This window comes from Piliocolobus tephrosceles, chromosome 8 (genome assembly GCF_002776525.5).
Source record: "Piliocolobus tephrosceles isolate RC106 chromosome 8, ASM277652v3, whole genome shotgun sequence".
Lineage (NCBI taxonomy): Eukaryota > Metazoa > Chordata > Mammalia > Primates > Cercopithecidae > Piliocolobus > Piliocolobus tephrosceles.
In genome coordinates, this window is record NC_045441.1 from 137,577,164 (window position 1) to 137,602,450 (window position 25,287).

The 25,287-nt window shown below is 39.9% G+C and overlaps 1 protein-coding gene across 3 annotated transcripts in view; it reads left to right on the forward strand.

Moving 5' to 3' along the window:
* The window catches only part of CUL1 (cullin 1), a 105,534-nt gene that overhangs the window by 40,694 nt on the left and 39,553 nt on the right, over positions 1-25,287 (forward strand). For all 3 annotated transcript variants that reach the window (XM_023225327.2, XM_023225326.2, XM_023225328.3), the window contains 5 exons: positions 17,986-18,160; positions 21,360-21,527; positions 23,968-24,018; positions 24,212-24,302; positions 24,995-25,158. In XM_023225327.2, coding sequence (XP_023081095.1) covers positions 17,986-18,160; positions 21,360-21,527; positions 23,968-24,018; positions 24,212-24,302; positions 24,995-25,158 — 649 coding nt within the window. The remainder of the gene's footprint in view (positions 1-17,985; positions 18,161-21,359; positions 21,528-23,967; positions 24,019-24,211; positions 24,303-24,994; positions 25,159-25,287) is intronic.

Sequence of the window (25,287 nt, forward strand, 5' to 3'; positions counted from 1 at the left end):
AGTTGTATTCAAAATCGCATGTGCGAGGCTCTTCGGCGTATTTTAATAATAGGAAACAATGGAAAACAACCTCAATCTTCAGTATTAAGGATTTGATGTAACTATAAACTGCATTTAAAAATGCAATGAAGACTATTGACATGGAATAATGTTCGTAATATATTGCTGTGGGAAAGCAGGATGTGAAGTGGTATGTGAGTTGTGAACCATCAGCACACACTCCTGCTTTTGAAAACCTTTTTGTATACCATATGGAAAGGAACTGTCCCTTATAAGATGGTGAGCTTATAGATGAGTTTTTAAAAGTTACTCTTCTTTGCCTTCTAGATTTTCAGTATAGAGCATGCATTTTAAAGTACAGTTTATTAGTTTGCCTTTTGCAAATGTTAAGTCCTAGCTTGCAAAATTCTCTCTATCTTTTACTACTGACCTAGTGCTATTAAAATTACTCTTAGAATTGAGAAATTATATATCTATCTTAAAGTAAGACCCTGTAGAAATTATGAGATTGCATACTTGTCACAAGTGATTGTTTTTTTTTTTTGGTTGGGGGCGGGGTTAGTATAAATATGGCAAATATGGCATGTTCTTCAGCTATTTTTCAAAGTTGGGATATATACTCAGAGTACTTTGAACATTATGTAACACAGTTTTTAGTTCATTATAATCAATTGCAATTAGTTTTTGCTTTTGAAGTATGCTATTAGATGTGAATTTATTTGCTTCATATAGGATATTTCTTTTCAGAAATGCACCTACCCACAGACTGGACAGGACTTTATTCTTTTATGACTACAGACGGATTATACAGAATAGTATGTGAGCCTGCTGTTTTGCCATTTGGTACAGGTTAACTTGTTAATGTGTGAAAATAGGAAGTACTGTGTGTGTGTGTGTGTGTGTGTATTTATTTATTTTTCAGAGGGTGTCTTGCTCTGTTGCCCAGGCTGGAGTGCAGCGGTATGATTTTGGCTCACTGCAACCTCCGCATCCTGGGTTCGAGCTGTTCTCGTACCTCAACCTCCCGAGTGGCTGGGATTTCAGGTGCGCACCACCTTGCCTGGCTAATTTTTGTATTTTTAGTAGAGACTGGGTTTCATGTTAGCCAGGCTGGTCTCGAGCTCCTGACCTCAAGCGATCTGTCCGCCTCGACCTCCCAAAGTGCTGGGATTACAGAGGTGAGCCACTGCACCCGGCCTAGGAAGTACTGTATTTTTAATAAAACTTTTAGTGCAGAGTCTTTCCATGTGATTTTAATAGAAGTTACTTGTTTAAATTTCCACTTCTTAAGTCGCATTTGGGAAACAAGTGGTAGTAGGAAATGGTTCTGTTCTGTTTAGTTGTGTTTCTTTGATTGAATTCGCTTTTCTTTTAGCTAAGGAGAATGGTTGGAGTTTGGCAATAACTAAAAGTCAAGAATTGATTCCCCAGATGTGTTGACTTCAGAAATAAGGCATGGTGCTGTGGGTAACAGAGACATTTGAGAACACTGGCTCCGTCACCTTGCTGCTCACTTTATATTACATTAGTAGTAAATGCTGAACTCCGGGAAGGCAGTCTATTGGTGAGGCCTAAGTCACCCACATGGTGCCTGGCACTGGGCAGGTGCCCAGAGGGTGTCTGCTTGCTGAAAGGTGAGATGTGAAGCTTTGCATCTAATAGGACCCTTTCACAGCGACTTGCCCCTGCCCATCAGTACAGAAGCATACCTTGGCGGACAACGTTTCACGGACGACAGAAGAGTTGTAGGACCTCTGTGGAGGCTGAACCAGGCTTGGCTCTTGGACATAAACCCCTGTACCATGTTACACCATTTCCCCACCTGCCTGCGGAGGAGGCCTCAGATACCTGCTTACGTTCTCACCTGCTTTCTGGCCAAAGAAGCTCTCAGAGACCTTCAGCAAAGAACCTCAGAGTTTTAAAAGTCAAACGTATGGGTTTGTTAGAGTCTATGGCTGCCTTAGTATAAAATACCTAATCTATTGTTTGCTGAATGAAACTTTTATTGCCTTGTAGACTTTTAATTTTTTATCTCTGATGTTTTTGCTGTTTCTTATTTCATCTTAATTCCTATATTTAACTTTTCCTCATACTCTGTTTTAATTTTTTTCCTTTAAGAATAACTTTAGATGTGACCATTTTTCTCCTAAAGATTAGTCATAGTTCATTTTTCTACTCTTCTAAAGTAAATGATTTATGAACACTTAATTTGTGTGCATGTTGGGGCAACAGGTGGTGAGTGTGGCGTCGTTGGGGTGGCGGGTTGGGGGAGCAGCAGGAGCCCACACCATAGAGAGCAGCCGGGAGGCTCCTGCCCTGTGCTTTCATGCAGGTGCCCTTCAGGGCTTATTCTTCAGGAAAATGGCACACCTGATAATTCAGGAATACATCCGTTTTACAGTCCTTCCTTGAACATGGGGAATTCTCCTCTTCCAGATAATATACTTGAATTATCCCAAGAGCTCTTTTTCCTCAGGTCTCATACCAGTGGGGTCTGAGGAGGGGCTGGTGCCCTGGACAGATCTCCCTCAGGCAGCTTCTGATCACATGAAGAGCCTGCTTGTTCCATTTCTGATAACATTTCTCCATATAGTTCAGTTGATTTAAAGCTGAGATAAAAATACGATGAAGCTAAGACTGTGTGTCATCAGAGCTATATAAGATCTGCTTTCACTCCTGCCTCCGCTGACTCAGCCTGGATTCAAAGCACAGTTGATCCTGTTCTTTAGGCAAAGGTGCCCTAGACTGGGGGCACCTTTTGGGCTGCCATGTAAACTTCATGTCCATTGAGCACCTTTTTATATGCTCATTGACCATTCGTGTGTCATCTTTTGTAAAGTGTCCAAGTCTTTTGCCTCCGGTTTTTTCCATTTTTGGGATATTTTGCTTTTTGTTAATTTTAGTTATTTATATGTCAAGGGTACCAGTGTTTTGTCAGATATATTTTGCTAATATTTTCTTCAAGTCTGAGGCTTGCTAATCATTTTCTTAGTGGTGTCTTTGGGTGAGCAAATGTGTATTTTGGGGAAACGTAATTTATTGGTTTTATTTTTTTTTGCAGTTATTGCCTCTGTGACATAAGAAACCTTTGCCTCAATCTCAAAGATATTTTGTGTTTTCCTCATAAGATTTTATGGTTTGGGCATTTACTGTTAGACCTGTGATCCACCTGGAGTTAACTTTTGTATATGGTGTGCAGTAAGTCTTGAGGTTAAATTTTCCCTGTGTGGATATTCAATTATTCCAGTGCCATTTGTTGAAAAAGACTTTTCCTCAATGGGCTGGCAACTTCTTGTCAATTTCTACCCCAAAAGTTGATTGATTGGAATGGTATTGAATGTTTTTTAAGGCTTTTTTTTTTTTTTTTTTTTTTTTGAGACAGAGTTTTGCTGTTTGCCCAGGCTGGAGTGCAATGGCGTGATCTTGGCTCACTGCAACCTCCACCTCACGGGTTCAAGCGATTCTCCTGCCTCAGCCTCCTGAGTAGCTGGGATTACAGGTGCGTGCCACCACACCCAGCTAATTTTTTTGTATTTTTAGTAGAGATGGGGTTTCACCATGTTGGCCAGGCTGGTCTTGAACTCCTGACCTCCAGTAATCCACCTACCTCGGCCTCCCAAAGTGCTGGAATTACAGGTCTGAGCCACTGTGCCTGGCCTTAATGGCTTTGTTGAGATATAATTCACATAGCATACAATGCACTCATTTAAAGTGTACATTTCATTAGTTTCTGGTATATTCACAGATAATGTTCATCTGTCACATTCAATTTTAGAAGATTTTCATCATCTCAAAAAGAAACCCTGTGCCCTTTAGGTGTTGCTTCCTTCTTACCCCATCCTTCTGCTAATGTACTTTCTGTCTCTATAAATTCGCTTATTCTGAATATTTTGTGTAAATATAACTATATGATATGTGGTGTTATGGACTTAATTGTGCCCTTCCTCCATTCATATCTTGAAACTCTAACCCCCAGTGTATTTGGATGGTATTTGGAGGTAAGTTTCTTTGGGGGAATAATTAAGGTTAAATAAGATCGTGAGGGTGGGGCCTTACCCTGATAGGATTAGTGTCCTTATGAGAAGAGGAAGAGACACCAGAGAGCTCTCTCTCCACATACACAGAGGAAAGGCCATGTGAGGACACAGCAAGAAGGCGACCGTCTGCAACCCTGGAAGAGAGCCCTCACCAGAAACCAACCCTGACAGTACCTTGAGCTCGGACCTCTAGTCTCCAGAACTGTGAGAAAATAAATTCCTGTTGTTTAAGCCATCTAGTCTGTGGTATTTTGTTATGGCAGCCTAAGCAGACTAATACATGTGGTCTTTTGTGACTGGCTTTCTTCCACTTAGTATAATGTTTTCAAACTCATCCATGTTGTAGCATATGTCAGTACTTCATTTTTATGATAAAATAAGATTCCATTCTGTGGATATACCACATTTTGTTTATTCATTCATCAGGTGATGGACAGTTGGGTTATTTCCACCTTTTACTATTACGAATAGTGCTGCTGTAAATACTTGTGTACAGGTTTCTATGTAGACATATATTTTCATTTTTCTTAGATGCCTACAAGTGTAATTTCTGGGTCAGATGGTAAGTCTGTGTTTAACCATTTGCAGAACTGCCAAATTATTTTCCAAAGTGGCTGCATTATTTTACTTTCCCACCAGCAGTGTATGAGGGTTCCAGTTTCTCCATATTCTGGCCAACACTTGTTGTGTTGTGTTGTACTTACTTGTTTATTTATTTTGAGACAGAATCTTGCTGTCATTCAGGCTGGAGTGCATGGCGAGATCTCAGCTCACTGCAACCTCTGCCTCTTAGGTTCAAGTAATTCTCCTGCCTCAGCCTCCCGAGTAGCTGGAACCACAGGTGCGCACCACCATGCCCAGCAATTTTGGTGTTTGTAGTTGAGGCAGGGTTTCATCATTGTTGGCCAGGTCTCGAACTCCTGGCCTCAGGTGATTCTCCTACCTTGGCTTCCCAAAGTTCTGGGATCGCAGGCATGAGCCACCACATCCAGCTCAACACTTATTATTTTCTGACTTTTTGATTCTAGCCATCCTAGAGGGAATGAAGTAGTATCTCATTGTGGTTTCAATGTGCACCCTTATTGAAAATCAGGTGTCCACAGACTCATGGGTTTATTACTGTCATTTTGTAGTAAGTTTTGAAATTGTGATGTTTGAGTCCTCTAATATTGTTCTTTTTGAAGATTATTTTGGCTCTTTTGAGTCTCTTGTAGTTCCATATGAATTTTGGAATCAGCTTATTACTTCCCACAATGAAACCAACTGGGGTTCTGGTAGAGATTACATTGAATCTGTGGATCAATTTGGGCAGTGTATTTGTCTGTTCTCATGCTGCTAATAAAGACATACCCGAGACTGGGTAATTTGTAAAGGAAAGAGGTTTAATGGACTCACAGTTCCACATGACTGGGGAGGCCTCACAATCATGGCAGAAGGCAAAGGAGAAGCAAAGGCACGTCTTACATGGCGATAGGCAAGAGATCTTACGCAGGGAAACTCCCATTTATAAAAACTGTCAGATTCTGTGAGACTTATTCACTACCACAAGAACACTATCAGGGAAACTGCTTTCATGATTCAGTTATCTCCGCCTTGCCCTTGACATGTGGGGATTATTACAGTTCAAGGTGCTATTTGGGTGGGGACACAGCCAAACCATGTCAGGGAGTATTGCCATTGTAATAATTCTTAAATCTTTCTACCTTTTCTGTTTTTTGTTTGTTTGTTTGTTTTTTGAGATGGAGTCTGTCACCCAGACTGGAGTGCAGTGGCATGTCCTTGGCTCACTGCAGTCTCTGCCTCCCGGGTTCAAGTGATTCTCCTGCCTCAGCCTCCTGAGTAGCTGGGATTACAGACATGCACCACCACGCCCAGCTAATTTTTGTATTTTTAGTAGAGACTGGGTGTTTGACCATGTTGGCCAGGCTAGTCTCAAATTCTTGACCTCAAATGATCCACCTGCCTCGGCCTCCCAAAGTTCTGGGATTACAGGCATCAGCCATCATGCCCAACCCTTTCTACCTTTTTTGATATAAGTGTTTGAAAGTATAAATTTCCTTGTAAGGATCTTTAGCCTCATTCCACAAATTTTGATATATCATATATTCATTTGCATTTAGTTCAAAACTCTTTGACCTTTGAATTATATAGAAAGATACTGTTTAGAAATACTGGATTTTCCCGGGTAGCTTGTTGTTACTACTTCCTAATTATAATTCCATTTTGATCAGAGAACACTCTGTATAATTTTAGTCCTTTTAAATGTATTGAAACGTGTTTAATGGCCCAGAAAAAGCCTATCTTGGTGAACATACCATGCGCTCTTGAAGAATGTGGGTTCTGCAGCTGTTGGCTGTAGACAGTGATGTGCTGGAGCTGGATCAGATCAGCTTGCAGGAGATGATTGTGCCCATCTCTCCCCAGCTCCCTGTGTGTGATATTGTCCTGTTGGTAGTTTGCATCTGCCATGGTGGGAACCTTACACAATAGACATCTACAAAGGCTACGAATCAGGGCTTTTTGTTTTTTCTTTTCTCTTTTTCTCCCCACTCAGAGAGCCAATTTACCAGTATACCACTGGGTGTAGAATGTTATACCTGCCTGTTAAGTTATGACTTAAGGTGATTGATAGTCTTAACAGATCATCCAAGTCGTGATTGATATTTTTCCTGTGGTCTGGTTGCTGACAGGAATGTCGAATCTTATCCTGTGATTGTGAAATTGTCTCCTTTACCCTTTAATTCTGTCAAATTTTCATATATTTCAGGCTGGGTGTGGTGGTTCACGCCTGTAATCCCAGCACTTTGGGAGGCCAAGGCAGGCAGATCACCTGAGGCCAGGAGTTCAAGACCAGCCTGGCCAGCATGATGAAACCCTGTCTCTACTAAAAATATAAAAATTAGCTGGTCATGGTGGCGGGTGCCTGTAGTTATTCTGGAGGCTGAGGCAGGAGAATCACTTGAACCCAGGAGGCGGAGGTTGCAGTGAGCCGAGATGGCACCACTGCACTCCAGCCTAGGTGACAGAATAAAACTCCATCTCAAAAAACAAATTTTTTTTCACATATTTTGAAACTCTGTTGTTAGATAAAAATACATTTGCCAATATGTTTTTTAAGTACATTTATTATGAAATGTGTCCCTTTTTATCCCTGCTAGTAATTTGTTGTCTTGATAGTTATAGCTTCTTTAGCCTCTTCCTATGCTTAATGTTTGCATGATAATCTTTTTCCATCCATTTGCTTTCAACCTATATGTATTTTTATATTTAAATTGTGTCCCTCATGTCAACGTATAGCACAGTCTTGCTGCTTTGCCCCTTCTGACCATCTCTGTCTTTTAATTGTAGTTTTTAGCCCTTTAACATTTGTTGTAATTATTAATAGATTAATTTTAGGCCTACCATTTTGCTAGTTTTTTTCTCCCCTTAAAAATTTTCTTTGTTCTTGCTTTCACCCTTCTTTAGGATTATTTGAAATTTTTTTATAGTTCCTTTTTAATGTATTTGTTGGTTGTTTAGCTATACCACTACAGAGTGTGTGTGTGTGTGTGTGTGTGTATAAGAGAGAAGAAGGAAGAAGGAATAAAGAGATTGCTCTAGGGATATAGTACACATTTTTCTTTCTTAACATTCTACTTAGAGTTAAGATTGTATTGCATCATACAAAATGTAGAGGAATTGTAGTTGTATAGTTTCATTTACTACCCCATCCCTCTCCTTTATATTACTTGTACATATGTTTTTAAAGCCACAAGACGATATTATAAATTTTTGTTTTAAACCATCCTTTGTGTTTTAAAGAATTAAGAAAAGTATATTTACCCAGATATTTACTATTTCTACTGCTCTTCATTCCTTCCCAAAGATGCAGCATTCTATTGTAGTGTCAATTTGCTTCCGCCCAAAATGCAGGTCTGTACTATGAATTCCCTTCGTTTTATTTTACCTGAAAATAGCATTATTTTGCCTTCATCTTTGAAGGATATTTTCACTGGCTATAGAATTACATTGATTTCTTTTTTTCTTTCAGCATTTTTTTTTCTTTCACCACTTAAACATGTTATTGCCCTGTCTCCTGACCTTTGTAGTTTTTGATGAGAAGTTACTGGTCATTTGAATTCTTTTTCTACGTTACTTTATTTTTTGCTGTCTGCTTTCAAGATTTTTCCCCCTTTGGTTTTCTAGCAGTTTTAATCTTTTTTTTTTTTCCTCTCAAGAGTTGATCATTTTTGTTGGTCTGTCTTCAAACCCATGACTCTTGTCTTTATTTTGCTGTCAAGACCATCCAATGAGTAATTTATTCTAGATTTCCTGGTACTGCAGTTCTAGAAGTTTTATTTTGTTCTTTTTCATGGTTTCTATTTTTGTGCTGCAATTTTCATTGATTATGAACATATTTTTCTGTATCTTTGACTATAACTATGATAGTTGCTTTAGAGTCTTTGTCTCCTAATTCCAACATTTGGGTCAACTCCAGCTGGTGTCTGTTGATTGTCTTTTGTCTTGAGAGTGGATCTCATTTTCCTGTTTCTTTTACATCAACAATGTTGGACTACGCCGTTCCCTTCTTCCGACACTAGGCCACCTTTCAGTATACACCTCCTTTTGGTGGTTCTCTGGTGCCTTCAAGACCATTGTTTTAATATATTTTCTAGAGTTTATCATTATTTGCCTGAAATGTGGTTAGGTACTTTGGTACTAAAATTGGAATCATGGTTTAAGTAATTGAAAGTTTTAAGGGCTCTACAGTGGCTGTTAGGATGAAGATGGAGTGGAGGTAGGGGGTAGAAAGGAGATGTGTTCTCTATTTGCAGGAAATCCACAAAACAAGCATATGATTTAAAGACATGTACATATCCAGCTAAAAATGAAGAGCTAAGAAGTCTAGAAACAGTAAAAGATGGTTCCCACTATGGGTGGGGAGGGTTGGATCATAACGTTCTGGCTTGTTCTTTAGCTATTTTGCTTGTTTCATCTCTTCAATTTAGACATAAGTTGAACCTAAATTGTCATAAGCAGGAAGTCTCCTAACCACTATCATCTAATGCTTTCCATTCCTGACTAGATAATGGTGAAGAGTGATGCTAATTTGAAAATGAATGTGGTGTTAAACTGAGTAGAAACTTTAAAACAGCTTTTAAGAGGTGTTGGTTTTGTTTAAATTGTGCCTTTCAATCTGTTTTGTGAGGCCCCTTGCCTGTGTGTGTGTGTGAGGTCTCTGAGGGGTGGGCTTGGAGGAGGAAGTAATGGTGCAGAGGGGCAGTGTTCTGGGCACTGAGCTTTCCTCCACAAAGAACACTTGATGAGAATGAAAGGATTCTGTGGGCACAAGTTTAAAACCCGTAGCCCCGCTCTCTAGAAGCAACTGCTACATTGATTCATTGATTCAAGTGCATCGCAAAGTCAGTGCACATAGTACAGTAGTTGGCCAGGTATCAGTGATGACCTAGTCATCATCACTGCATCACTGCACACTTGAGTGCAGCCTTGTTGTTTCCGTCAGCAAATCATTTAAGGGCCACTGCAAGAATCTGCCCTGAAAGAACAAACCTTTGGATATCAAGAAAGCTCAGGATCAGGCTTAGAAAGTGGATGGGCGCAGATCAAGAGAAAATCTGGAATTAGTCTTGGACTACTACTAAGAAGTGCTAACACACTTAGTGGCTCAGAGGACTATGTTATATGGAAAAACACAGACATCCTTAGTAAGAGTCATAATGATTCAGAATGGACTCTGTGTAAAAACATTTTGGCAATGTCCTAGCCGATCTATTTAGCTTTTCTTTATCTACTTGCAAGGATATTAGGATAAATCTGTTTAAGTCTAAAATAGGTGATTCTTTAGTAAGTAAAAGTAAAAATTCCATGTGATGAAAGTGCATTCTGGTTGGCAGCATTTTCTTTACTTAGTGATACTTAATGATACATGTTACGATTGATGTCTTAGCTGAATTTGATGAATATATTGCAGTCTTTTTCACCACCATCTATTCCATGACGTTAAAAAAACTGCGTACTCTGTCTTCAGATAGATCTGACAGTGGGTTTAACTGATTACCTTTGTTTGACAAATACCTTGTTACAAGTTTTTTGCCATTAGGAGCAATGCTGTGATAGTTTGCTAGCTCAGTATTTGTACACTTCCGTGATGATTTCCCTGTGATAAATGCTTATGAATACAATTGTTGTATCAAAAGGAATGCACTTATTGAAGGCTTTTGAATATTTCCAGATTTTACTTCAGAAACGGTATAATTGTGTACACTCTTACCTCAAGCACATGGAAGCTCCCATTTTCCTGCACTTTAGCTATCATTGGGTTTGTTTTTTAAAAAACCTTTGTTGATTTAGTAGCTGGGAAGCAATAGATTGCCAAGGAACAGAAGTCACGCTGAACTAAATAACCTAAAACATCCTGGAACCAAGTACCAAAAACTGGGTGCTGTGTGAAATACAGCAAAGTGTAATGCTCTGCACAGAAGTAAGAGGAAATTCCCAGGCATCTGAAGAAGAGAAGAGAGCTAAAAATGAAGGCACTAACCATTGTGAGCCTCTGTGTGGCAGCATAAGGATTTGAGCAAGGTAGGCTGGCACGTAGGGTCACACAGAAAAGGAAACAAAGCCTTATGCCTGGCTGGGAGGGGCTGGGAGCTGACGTTTCCATGGAAACCTGGAAGACAGAAGCCTAAATACCCTTTAGTGTATAGGTGAACTGAAAAAAATAATAATCGACGTACTCTCCCAGGAAAGCAACTAGTAAAGGATTTAAGCTGAGCTCTGGATGTAAGGAGAGTGGGGAAAAGTCTGTCTTTAGAATAAAGGAACAAAACACTATGGAAAACAAGACAGGTTTTTAAAAGAGAAATTCTATAAACGTAAAATGAAGTCATTAAAATTAAACAGTAAATCTGACACAACTGAAAGAGAATCACTTAACCAGAGACAGATCAGGAAAAATTAGAAAATTTGAACAAAGATAAAGTGATAGAAGATCATTGAAGACTTTCAACCGAGGTATAGAAGGTAACATGAAAATATCTCACATACTCGTAATAGAAGAGCTAGGAGAAAATAGGGGACCAGAAATATTTGAAGAGGTAATAGAATCTTTCAGAATTGTTGTAAGGCAAAGTGGGCATGTCATATTTTAAGGTAATTAACCATTTCGAGAATGTGTAACTCCAAAATAAAACAAGAGCTATAAGGGAACAAGTAAACTACCATTCCAGTAGAAGGGGAAAGGGAGGAAAACCAGAAACGTAGAAAAAGAGTTAAAATAGATAATACAAAATAGGATGGTAGAAATTAATCCAAATAACAGTATAAAACAGTTTACCTAAAACCAAACTCATTTATCAGATATTATTAGACTCAGTTTTTTTAAAAAGTCAGTTATGCTGCGGTGGTTTACAGTAGACACACCAAAACACAGAAACAAAGGTTGAAAATAAAGGGCTGGAACAAAGACATGTAAGGAAAATTCTAACCGGAAGATAGGTATAATAATATCAGATACCGTAAGTTTCTAAGGCAATATTGTTAGGAATAAACATGGTTACTTCCTAATGACAAAAGGTACAGGTTACCAGGAATGTAATTTCAAATATGTATATTAGTTAACACTGCCTAAAAATACGACAGATGTTTTAGAGAATTATAAGAAAAATTGATAAAACTATTGGGAGATTTCACTAAAAATTTCCTGGTAATTAAGAAACAGACAAATCAGAAACAATATAGACGATCTGAAAAACAGAGTTGACCAGCTCTAACGGGTCCCTGTATCTAACAGAAATGGGCGTTCTTTTTAGGCACATGTGAAATAATGGCCTACGCTGTTCTGGCCCAGCAGAAATTACATACTTGGCAACAAGTCTCATCACATTTTAAGGAAACTATCAAAAAGATAGCATTCTCATGTTTCTGCAGTTTAATTTTAAAATAAAATTAAATTTTTTTTGAAGGTAAAAAAATATATTTTGGAAATCTAAACTGTTTAACTCTTAGAAGAGAACGAACAGTGGAAAAGAGAAAATATAACTGAATGATAAGGAAAATACATACACATAAGATTTATGTGATGTAGCCAAGTGGCATGTAGAAGAAACTCTAGTATAAGTTTTTCATATACTTTTTATGTAGTATGAACATTTTATGTAAGTATTTTAAATGCTTATTTTAAAAAAAATTATAAACTTAACCATAACAAGGATCTGTAGAGAAAAAGCATATGTAAGGAAAGAAGTAGGCCAGGCATGGTGGCTCACGCCTGTAATCCCAGCACTGTGGGAGGCATAGGTGGGCAGATCACCTGAGGTCAGGAGTTCGAGACCAGCCTGACCAATGTAGAGAAACCCCATCTCTACTGAAAACATGAAAATTAGCCAGGTGTGGTGGTGTGCGCCTGTAATCCCCATTACTCAGGAGGCTAAGGCAGGAGAATCACTTGAACCCGGGAGGCAGAGATTGCAATTAGCCGAGATTATGCCACCACACTCCAGCCTGGGCAACAGAGCAAGACTCATCTCAAAAAAAAAAAAAAAAAAAAAAAAAGAAAGTAAAGAGGTACAGAAATGAAATAAAGATACAGTAATGAAAGTTATTAAAACCCAAAATAGTTCTTAAAAAAACTAACAGACAAGCCTCTGGCAAAATTAATGATAAAAAGAATGGCTTTGAGGTGCCTCACGCTGCACCCATCTAAAACAGCAAACTTAATCCATAAATGCATGTGTCTGCTCCACCGACTGGCCGTTTCCCCCTCTCTCTTTGGCCTCCCTACTCCCTGAGACACAACAACATTGAATTGAGGCCAATTGATAACCCCCACAATGACTTCAGAGTGTTCAAGTAAAAGAGTTGCATGTCTCACTCTAGATCAAAAGCTAGCAACAATTAAGCTGAATGAGGAAGGCATGTTGAAAGCTGAGACAGGCCAAAAGCTAGGCCTCTTGTGCTAAACGGTTAGCGCAATTGTGCATGCAAAGGAAAAGTTCTTGGAGGAAATTAAAAGTGCTGCTCCAGTGAAAGCACAAATGATAAGAAAGCGAAACAGCCGTATTGCTGATAAGGAGAAAGTTGGAGTGGTCTGGATAGAAGATCAAACCAGCCACAGCGTTCCCTTAAGCCAGTGCCTAATCCAGAACAAGGCCCTAACTCTGCAATTCTGTGAAGGCTGAGAGAAGTGAGGAAGCTACAGAAGGAAAGCTAGAAGCTAGCAGAGGTTGGTTCATGCGATTAAAGAAAAGAAGCCATCTTTTATAACAGTAGTGCAAGGTGAAGCAGCGAGTGCTGATGGAGGACAGCAAGTTAGCCAGAAATCTAGGATCATTGATGAAGGTGGCTGCGTAAGGAACAGATTATTTATTTATTTATTTATTTATTTATTTATTTATTTATTTATTTAATTTTGAGACAGAGTGTCGCTGTGTCGCCCAGGCTGGAGTGCAGTGACGCAATCTCAGCTCACTGCAAGCTCCGTCTCCCAGGTTCACACCATTCTCCTGCCTCAGCCTCCCCAGTAGCTGGGACTACAGGCGCCCACCACCACGCCCGGCTAATTTTTTTTTTTTTTTTTTTTTTTGGTATCTTTAGTAGAGACAAGGTTTCACCGTGTTAGCCAGGATGGTCTCAATCTCCTGGCCTCGTGATCCGCCCGCCTCGGCCTCCCAAAGTGCTGCCAATTCTTAAAATTTTGAGTCTCAAAATTTTGTGTCCTTGTAGCCTCAGCCTGGTGATAAGCTTTCCTTGGGCCTCTTAACACAGAAACTAGAGCCTCTCACATCCTGCACACTCTGGAGGCCTCTTGCCCTCCAGGAGGGTCACACACTCAGCAGCAGCTCCCTCTGTAAGTCTCACCACCCCCCACACAGCCTGCACCCCAAAGGCCTTCTGCCCTGCTGGTGCCCCGACTCCCACTGCACATCCTTCTATTGGAAGGAGATGCCACCTGGGACTTTTTTTTTTTTTTTAATTCTAGGATATATGTGCACAACGTGCAGGTTTGTTACATAGGTATACATGTGCCATGTTGGTTTGCTGCACCCATTAACTCGCAATTTACATTAGGTATTTCTCCTAATGCTATCCCTCCCCCAGCCCCCCACCCCATGACAGGCCCTGGTGTGTGATGTTCCCTGCCCTGTGTCCAAGTGTCCTCATTGTTCAATTTCCCACCTATGAGTGAGAACATGCAGTGTTTGGTTTTCTGTCCTTGCGAGTAGTTTGCTCAGAAGGATGGTTTCCAGCTTCATCCATGTCCCTGCGAAGGACCTGAACTCATCCTTTTTTATGGCTGCATAGTATTCAATGCCACCTAGTATTTTCATAGCTAGAGAGAAGTTAATGCTTGTGTCAAAGCTTCAGAGGACAGGCTGACTCTCTTAGGGGTGAATGTAGCTGGTGACTTTGTTGAAAGGAGTGTTCACTTACCATTCTGAAAATCCTAAGGCCCTTAAAAGAACTGTGCTAAGTCAAGCCAATGTGGTGGCATGTGCCTGTATTTTCAGCTTCACAGGAGGCTAAGGTGGGAGATCACTTCAGACCAAGAGTTTGAGGCAGTAGCATGCTATGATCATGTCTGTGAATAGTCACTGCTCTCTAGCCTGGGCAACATAGTGAGATCCTGTCTCTTAAAAAAAAAAAACAAAAAACAAAAAAACTCTACCTGTGCCCTGGAAATGGATATTAAAACCATGATAAAGCACAGTATGAATGCATGGCCAAGGTTGTAGTCAATGAAAACTCAGGCACTGCAGGGTGCTGGACAGCCGCTTTGTAGCACCAAGTTGGCAACTCTTTTTTTTTTTTTTGAGACGGAGTCTCGCTCTGTCGCCCAGGCTGGAGTGCAGTGGCCGGATCTCAGCTCACTGCAAGCTCCGCCTCCCGGGTTTACGCCATTCTCCTGCCTCAGCCTCCCTAGTAGCTGGGACCACAGGCGCCCGCCACCTCGCCCGGCTAGTTTTTTGTATTTTTTTTAGTAGAGACGGGGTTTCACCATGTTAGCCAGGATGGTCTCCATCTCCTGACCTCGTGATCCGCCCGTCTCGGCCTCCCAAAGTGCTGGGATTACAGGCTTGAGCCACCGCGCCCGGCCCCGGCAACTCTTAATAAAGTTAAACCTACCACTTTGGGAGGCCGAAGCAGGAGGATTGCTTGAGCCCAGGAGTTTTGGATCAACCAGGGCAACATAGCAAGACCCCATCTCTACAAAAAATTGTTTAAAAGGGCCTGGCAAGGTGGCTCACATCTGTAATCCTAGCAATTTTGGGAGGTCGAGGCAGGTGGATTGCCTGAGGTCAGGAGTTCAAGACCAGCCTGGCCAATACAGTGAAACCCTGTCTCTACTAAAAATACAAAAATTAGCTGGGAATGGTGGCAGGTGCCTGTAATCCCAGCTACTCTGGAGGCTGAGGTAGGAGAATCGCTTGAACCCAGGAGGTTGCAGTGAGCCAAGATCGCATCACTGCACTCCAGCCTGGGCGACAGAGTGAGACTCTGTCTCAAAAAAAAAAGAATATACGTCTCTTGTCACTTAGTATTTATGTGCTCCAAGAAACTTGTACATGTATGCAAGGAGACCTGCTAGTTTTATTCTTTGCAGCTTTGTAAATAACACAAAAAAGGCACCTGCCAGAAGGACCATTATCAAGGTCCACCACCAAGAGAGTTGATAAAGTTTTGTAAATGTGTGTTACACAGTATATTACAGCTGTAGTTATGTCAAATACCATCAAAAACAAATGACAGAGCAAATGTACATGTTATAGTTTGTGTAATTTAAAAATGTAAAACATGGCCAGGCACGGTGGCTCACGCCTGTAATCCCAGCACTTTGGGAGGCTGAGGCGTGCGGATCATCTGAGGTTGGGAGTTTGAGACCAGCCTGACCTACATGGAGAAACCTCATCTCTGCTAAACATACAAAATTAGCCAGGTATGGTGGCATCTACCTGTAATCCCAGCTACTTCGGAGGCTGAGGCAGAAGAATCGCTTGAACCCGGGAGGCGGAGGTTGTAGTGAGCCAAGATCACACCATTGCACTCCAGCCTGGGCAACAAGAGTGAAACTCCATCTCAAAAAAACAAAACAAAATGTAGGACATGTGAAATGTATTTGATATATATTTATCCAGCAAAATATAAAAACATAGGAATGATATATACCAAAACATGGTGGTGTTTGCTAGGGTAAGAGGAAGGAGTGGGATGAAAGAAGAGAACATAGTGCTTCACTTATAACCTGTAATGTTTTATTTTCTCAAAAGTTGAGGGGGGCTATAGGTGGAATATGAGACAAGTGTGGGAATGCAGTAAGATCTGTCAAAACTGGGTCATGAGTATACAGTAGTTGCTTATTGTAATCTGTGATTCTCTGTACAACTGAAATAGTTAATAAAATTTTTCATTGTTTTAAAATACAGTTCTTTGATTACTACCTAGATTGGTTGAGCATTTTATTAGATTTGGGAGCATTAGTATGTATTTATTTTACCTTTTAGATTTTCTGTGGTATATTTTGTTCATGTTTTCATAGAGATTCTTTTTTTTATTGCTTTAAATTACCTTAATTTATTAAAGATAGTTAGTTTAAGGTATTTCGTCTTAATCTATAATTTTGAATTTGTTTATTTGTTTTTTTGAGACAGAGTCTTGCTCTGTCGCCCAGGCTGGAGTGCAGTGGTGCGATCTCAGCTTCCTGCAGCCTCCACCTCCTGGGTTCATGCCATTCTCCTGCCTCAGTCTCCCGAGTAGCTGGAACTACAGGCGTGCACCACCACGCCCGGCTAATTTTTTTGCGTGTTTTTAGTAGAGACATGTTGTGGGAAGTCAGGGACCCCAAACAGACGGGATTTCACCGTGTTAGCCAGGATGGTCTCAATCTCCTGACCTCGTGATCCCCCCATCTCGGCCTCCCAAAGTGCTGGGATTATAGGTGTGAGCCACCGCGCCCGGCCTGAATTCATTTTTTTGTACGACCTTACTTAGAAAGGGCCACTCCAACCTGAGAACAGATAAGTGTTCACATATATATTCTTGGTTTTACTGTTTTAGCTTGTATATTTTAAATCCTAATCCATTTGTAATATATTTTGGAATATAACATGGAATATTTAGAAATATCTTGCCTCATGCCATTTATTAGATAATCTTTTACCCACTGTCTTGAAGTATCTTTATATAGTAAATTCTTAATTATACCAGAATATTGTTTTGTTCTGTTTTGTTGATCTTTCTGAGTATAAGTATCTTTCCGTTCATTTTAGTCAATTAATAATACATGCAGATAAGCTCATCGTGTTTAAAGGATACAACAGAACATGGTGGTTCTCTGCCCTGCCCGTCCCCATCTTCTCATTCTCTGCGCTCCCCCTGCAGATGCAGCTGTTTTGCAATCAGCTGTCTCTGCTGTGGTTTATACATCTCTGTATTTCTCAGTAGTGTGTGGACACTGCTGCCATTGACTGATAAGTTTTAGACGTCTACGACTATTGTAATATAAGGACTTGGCTCTCTAAGTCATTTTAAAATAAAGTTTGTGTTACTTCAATATTTAGAATGTGTGCCTCTGAAAAAGTTACAGCTGAGCATCATAATAGACAGTGCTTGTTGTTAGCTGTTTGCTTTTCCAGGAGTCAGTGATTGCATTTTCCTTTTGGGACAGTTTTCCACAAGGTCAGTCACACTAGATAATCTAAAAGGTCCAGATTTTTTTATTGGCAACCTCCCTCCTGGAATGTTCCCTTCTCCACCTTGGCGGTGTTGCTCTCAAGGCCTACCCTTTTAGCTTTATGGATAGTGTGAATGGGATCTTTGTTCCACTCTAGTTTTTAACAGGTTTTGGTTGATATATTGGGAATGCATTGATAATGAAATATAAGAAAATATGTTTATGTTAATGGCCGTTAACGTGTGTGATATATGTTGGTTTCCTTAACTTCTCTCCAAGTCATGTTTATAACTACTGTACTAGTGTTCACCAGTCAAACCAAGCACGAGGAGCTGGAGTTCCTCCTTCTAAGTCGAAAAAGGGGCAGACACCTGGAGGAGCTCAGTTCGTTGGCCTGGAATTATATAAACGACTTAAGGAATTTTTGAAGAATTACTTGACAAATCTTCTTAAGGTAAGATGTTTCACATATATACTGAGTATTCATAACAGGATATTTAAAAAAGGAGTGAAATAGTGGTTCTAACTTGTTAAATCTTTCACTGTCATCTGTTATGTTTTAGACACTAATGTGGGTGACAGTGTTTTGCTATTGCATAGTCTTTTACCTGCTGTGAATATGAAATCATCATAAACTATATTCGGGGGTTTTATTTTTTCGAAATGGAGATTTCACTATGTTGCCTAGGCCGGAATTTTGATTTCCTGGGCTCAAGTGATCCTTCCACTTCAGCTTCCTGAGTAGCTGAGACTCTGCAAATGCTTACCACTATGCCCAGCTCATTCTGCTTTTTAAATTAGAAAGATTTGATAACCTTTTAGCATAATAGTCCCTTCCTTAAGTTACCAACCATTTTGGATTTGGTTGTTAGAAATGATGAACTTTTTTATTTAAAGCAAATACGTATTCATATTACCTGCATTTACTGTAAACCCAACGTGGGGTTCCCTGTCAGGTGTATAAATAATTGTAAGGTTATTCAGTCTTGGAAACCATGTTTTTCAAATGTGATCTTGCTCTTTACACATGGTTGTGAAGTTTTTTTTTCTTCTTTTCTTTTCCCTTTTTTTTTTTTTTTTTTTTAAAAGACAGGGTCTTGTTCTGTCACCCAGGCTGGAGTGCAGTAGTCCAATCGTAGGTCATTGCAGCCTCCAACTCCTGGGCTCAAACAATCCTCCCGCTTTAGCCTTCTGAGTAGCTAGGACTACTGGTATGTACCACCATACCCAGCTCCCAGCTAATTTTTGAATCTTTTGTAGAATCAGGGTCTCTTTATGTTGCCCAGGCTGGTCTCCAACTCCTGGGCTCAAGCAGTCCTCCTGCCTCCGTCTCCCAAAGTGTTGGGATTACAGGTGTGAGCCACAGTGCCTGGCCATGACGCGTATTTCAAAACTGCTGTGAAGTTGTGCTCGTGACTAGGATGAGTTTCACTGTGAATATCCATTTCCTTCTAGCATAGGTCCCTCCCACTCCAAGCCTTTGGTTGGGCAGTGGTGGAGTCTTTTCCCCTTCATCTCCCGCCTTTTTCTTCCTTGGTCTTCATCCTTTGTAGCAAAGGCAGTGTGACTCCTTGTATCTAGCCACAAGATGAGCAAGTGGGTCCTTCATCTGGTGTCACAGAGCGAAGACATCTATACTCTCAACCCAGGGAAATTTGCAGGAACTCTTCTGTGTATATATTTTAAATATTTTTGATTCACACAATGTGCAGAAATTTCTGCATGCTGCAAAATTGTTTTACCTAATTTATTTTTACAAGCTAATTGAAAACTTTAAAACATCACGCTAACAGACTGTATGTAGCTGGCTGGCCACAAGTTGTGACTAGTGTATTATTTTCATCTTCCTCACATGGTGTTTCTAAGGTCTTGCTGAAGCCACTGTTCTTTTTATTCATAACACATTGTAAAGTGAATGTTCTAATTAATTATTCTTTAGTACTAAAGGAAGAAACAGTATATTGTGCTAAGTAATAATGTTGATGACCATGCCATCAGTGATATTTTTGCATTTTAAAAAGGTCAGGTACCATCAACCAAAATAGCTTAGCTTTACATTTTAAAGTTCACTTCATATTATTTAAATTTAAATGAACAAAAAATTATGTGTGCCAAGAGATGATCAGGTTTTTCCATGGCTTGTTCGGTCACTCGTGTACCTTATACAGGTGAAGCTTCAAGTCTGTCGTAGCCATTTAGTTTTCACTGAAGACACTGAGGCTCAGAGAAGCCAGTGGGCTCGCCCCAGCCCTTCCTGCAGCCCTTCCGCCCCCACCTTCCTCTTTCGTGCTTCTCTGCTCCACACACCTAAATGGCAGTGCTGCCATACAGTGCCATCAACGTTTTTAAAGGGTAAAGCTTACTTTGTAGATGCCGTTCATCCCTAAGAAAAAATTTCAAGTTAGTCTCCTTCAGATAAAAATTCGTGACTTGAGTTTTGGAAATCTGGATAAAAATAATTTTGGTAAATGCACATTTTCTTTATGAGGGCTTGTTAAAGAGGAAGTATTGTTATACTATCATACTCACGTTATTTTTATAGATTACCACAAAAAAGTGTTTTTATGGTTTTTAAGAAGGAAGAAGATACATTTAAAAATTGAATAGTATTAGCCTCGTTGTCTGAATTGCTGAGTAGGACATGTTGATTTGATTTCTTTTTTTGGTGGGGAGGGTGGCAGAGTCTTGCTCTGTTGCCCAGGCTAGAGTGCAGTGGTAGGATCTTGGCTTACTGCAGCCTCCGTCTCCTGGGTTCAAGCAAGTCCCCTGCCTCAGCCTCCCGAATAGCTGGGACTACAGGCATGCACCATCACAGCCGGCTAACTTTTGTATTTTTAGCAGAGACAGGGTTTCACCATGTTGGCCAGGCTGGTCTTGAACTCCTGACCTCAAGTGATCTGCCCACTTCGGCCTCCCAAAGTGCTGGGATTACAGGTGTGAACCACTGTACCTGGCCAAATTTTTTTTTAAACAAAATATTAAAAATACAGATGATTTTGAGGTAAATTTCTTAATAAAAAGGAATTAGCGGCCGGGCACGGTGGCTCAAGCCTGTAATCCCAGCACTTTGGGAGGCCGAGACAGGCAGATCACGAGGTCAGGAGATCAAGACCATCCTGCCTCACACGGTGAAACCCCGTCTCTACTAAAAAAAAATACAAAAAACTAGCCGGGCGAGGTGGCGGGCGCCTGTAGTCCCAGCTACTCTGGAGGCTGAGGCAGGAGAATGGCGTAAACCCGGGAGGCGGAGCTTGCCGTGAGCTGAGATCACGGAGCTTGCCGTGAGCTGAGATCCGGCCACTGCACTCCAGCCTGGGCGACAGAGTGAGAGTCTGTCTCAAAAAATAAAAAAATAAAATAAAAAAATAAAAAATAAAAAGGAATTAGCTGCATATCAAATGTTCAGGGTACTTTTTTTGAGTGTTTGTGGATATTTAATACCATGAAAAATGTTCCTGTCTAATTTGAGATGAAAGAATTGTTTTACTATATTCTTGTGAGTTTATTAGCATGTTTTTATATACAGAATAATTTAAAGAAGCCATCTAAAATCACATGTATCAATGTATTTTAATACAGTAGATGTTACTTTTATTTTTAATTTATAATGTGACAAATTAGTCATCTTAAAGTTTTAGTTAATTTGTTTTTAGGATGGAGAAGATTTGATGGATGAGAGTGTACTGAAATTCTACACTCAACAATGGGAAGATTATCGATTTTCAAGCAAAGTACTGAATGGAATTTGTGCCTACCTCAATAGACATTGGGTTCGCCGTGAATGTGACGAAGGACGAAAAGGAATATATGAAATCTATTCAGTAAGAGTTTTGTTTTAAATGTGTTTTTTAAAAATGGTAAATTGTCTTTTAGTAAGAGAATCTAGGCAAATGTTAATCTTTTTTCAGAGTAGTAAACTAATTTTCATTGTTTTATCAATAAATGTCCCTTAAATATTTTTTAGCAAGAAAGTAGAAGAATGGGTAAATTGGAGTTCTAAAATACAATTTGTCCATTTCTGCATTTGCTTTTTAAAAATTTCTTCTTTAATTACCTGACCCTACCATCACAATTTGCATGGAACTGCATGAGTTTTCTCATTGAAAGTCCTGAGTCCTGGCAGTCCCAGGCAAATCAGGTGCCATACCTGAGGGCGAGCCCTGAGGATTAGCCCTCCTGTGCTTTATAGTCTGGGAAACCCTGCTTCAGGGAGAGGACCCTGAATTAATTACTAAATCACCCTCATTAATATATGTTGCTTCAGTCAACAAAAGGGGTTTTTTTGTCCATTGGCTTTCAAAGTATGGTCCTGTATTTGTCTGTTTTCATAACTTCTGATAAAAAACTACCTGAGACTGGGTAATTTATAAAGAAGAGTTTAACAGTTCCACATGGCTGGGAAGGCCTCATAATCATGGCAGAAGGCACATCTTACATGGTGACAGGCAAGACAGAATGAGAGCCAAGTGAAAGCAGAAACCCTTATAAAACCATCAGATCTCGTGAGACTTATTCACTACCATGAGAAGTGTGGGGGAACCACCCCTATGATTCAGTTCTCTCCCACTGAGTGCCTCCCGCAACATGTGGGAATTAGGGGAGCTATGGTTCAAGGTGAGATTTGGGTGGGGGCGTAGCCAGACTGTATCAGGTCCCCAAACCTGCTCTGTCAGCATCACCTGGGGACTTGTTAGAAATGCACATTCTCAGGCCTCATCCTAGACTTAAAGAGAAACTCTGGAGATGGGGCCCAGCAATGTTTGACCAAACTCTCCAGACAATTCTGACGCATGCTCCAGTTTGAGGACCAGTGTTCTAGAGCAATTAAGGGAGGACCCAGAACAGTCTGTTCATAGACTGTCAGATCAACACAGGCAATGCCCTTTAAAACTAGTTCTGTTAAAATGTCAGATTCTACATAAAGGAGTTAATCACCATATCCAAGAATGTTGCTATAATAGCAATACTTTGTAGCTTCACTTTTGACAAATTTAAAAGAAAAACATAATGCTAGTTGCAGTGGCTCATGCTTGTAATCCTAGCACGTTGGGAGACTGAGACAGGAGACCAGCCCGGGCAGCATAATGAGACCTACAAAAATGTGTATCCAGGCATGGTGACACACCTATAGTCCCAGCCACACATGAGGCTGAGGTGGGAGGATCACTTGAGCCCAGGAGGTGGAGGGTGCAGTTAGCCATGATCCTACCACTGGACTCTACCCTGAGTGACAGAGTGAGATCCTGTCTAAAGAAAAAAGAAAAGGGCGGGGCGCAGTGGCTCACGCCTGTAATCCCAGCACTTTGGGAGGCCGAGGCGGGTGGATCACGAGGTCAGGAGATTGAGACTGTCCCATCCCGGCTTACACAGTGAAACCCCATCTCTATTAAAAATACAAAATATTAGCCGGGCGAGGTTGCGGGCGCCTGTAGTCCCAGCTACTCGGGAGGCTGAGGCAGGAGAATGGCGTGAACCCGGGAGGCGGAGCTTGCAGTGAGCTGAGATCTGGCCACTGCACTCCAGCCTGGGCGACAGAGCGAGACTCTGTCTCAAAAAAAAAAAAAAGAAAAGAAAAGAAAAGAAAGAAAAGCATAATGTATCCTGGATGCATGACTTGTTTTTATTTGTGTAGCTCCAGTTTCTATACCAAAAATGTTAATTGCTTCATAATGATACCTTGCTATGTAGTTAATCTGGTTCTAACAAAACTTTCTAGGTTTAGTTGTTTGATTTGGGGTTTTTGTGCTTCCCCTTTAACATTTTGTTTATTTTTTTAACTGACAAAAATGTGTACACCATGCCTTTTTGAAATATGTGTGTATTGTGGAATAGCTAATGGGATTTTTTTTCTTTTTCACATATAAATGCTTTCTTGAGACTCAAAAGTTGTTAGTATAGGAATCAGGATGATCTTGGTTCATTTCCTTTTGGAAACCTGCTTGACCTAAATGTGTACCCTACAGTAACATCACAGACTCCTAAAAATCATTACGGTTTTTAAACTTTTCCTATACTGTTTTCAACAACAGTTAAAGAAAATATAAATAAAGAAGTTGAGCTGACAAATGTCTGTGCTTGGATACCTCTTGAAGTTGTTGGCTCTAGAGAGTGGCTTTCTGATTTCGTCATGATAGCAGATCTTGACCAACTTGTAATCTAGAAATTTTGATGAAGTAATTTGAGATTTAGATTATTTCCTATGACTTCAATCTTGGAAAAACATAGTAAAAGTATAGACATTTTGTACTTTTTTTTCTCCAGCTTGCATTGGTGACTTGGAGAGACTGTCTGTTCAGGCCACTGAATAAACAGGTACCTACTGGTGTGAGCGTGTGCGTGTTCCTTTTAAAATCCCTTCACAGTTTCGTTGCTTAGCCTTTGTCTGCTCACTCCTTTGGATTATCCCATCTTACATTCTTTAATGGCTGTGAATGTTTAAGGGATATGTAGTAATATATATCATATTCTATAACCTGTGTAATATTTTTCTACATCCTTTCTAAAGGTAACAAATGCTGTTTTAAAGCTGATTGAAAAGGAAAGGAATGGTGAAACCATCAATACAAGATTGATTAGTGGAGTTGTACAGTCTTACGGTAAATAATTTCCCTTTAGTTTATTCAAAGTTTCCACATCAAATGGCAATTATGACAATGCTCTAACAGATTTCACTTTAAAATATTTTCATATTATAAAGGACATTGTTAGCATTTACAAAGGTACTTCTCTTTCTTTTTAAGTCAGTGTGACTTTGTTTTTATCCAACATAAAAGCTGTTTGATCCGTGTGCCTTAAGGAAATTTTGATGAAATAGACATTTTAATTATTTTCTTTTCTGGTCTCGTAGTGGATTACTGGACATGTTAGAGTGTGAGCTCAATGATAACCAGAAATCTATATCAGCTTGAAAAATTGAGATTGAGAAACTGATAAAGTAATACAATGTCTTAAAAACTTGGGTAGCATTGTATTTCTTTGCAAATTTAAAATTAGTTATTTTTATTGCTTTTGGAAATATAAAAGTTCTCTAAAGGAACTTCATCATCATTTTGAAGCATACCTGGCCATGGGTCAGAATTACTTGCTATTTATACATCTTGGATTTTTTTCCTTTTTTATTTTATTGAAAGAGTGTACTTTAATACTAGCGAGTGAGAGTTACTTATGTCCTGCCATTTCACATTTACCTTTTAAACATAACTTAAACTGAATGCTACACCTAAGTATATTCTGTGAAATATAACCAAAAAAATAGGGTAATTGAAATATAGCTCATATTCATTTCTAGTGGAATTGGGGCTGAATGAAGATGATGCATTTGCAAAGGGCCCTACGTTAACAGTGTATAAAGAATCCTTTGAATCTCAATTTTTGGCTGACACAGAGAGATTTTATACCAGAGAGAGTACTGAATTCTTGCAGCAGAACCCAGTTACTGAATATATGAAAAAGGTAAGCTTAAATATAGTACTTTAAGTAGACTTAAGTTAAAGTCATTGCTCCTCAAGTGAGTTCTTTTTAGCATATACAGCTTTCTTTACAAGTCATTTGTTGGGCATTGTTTTTCTGTAGTGTCTTCAT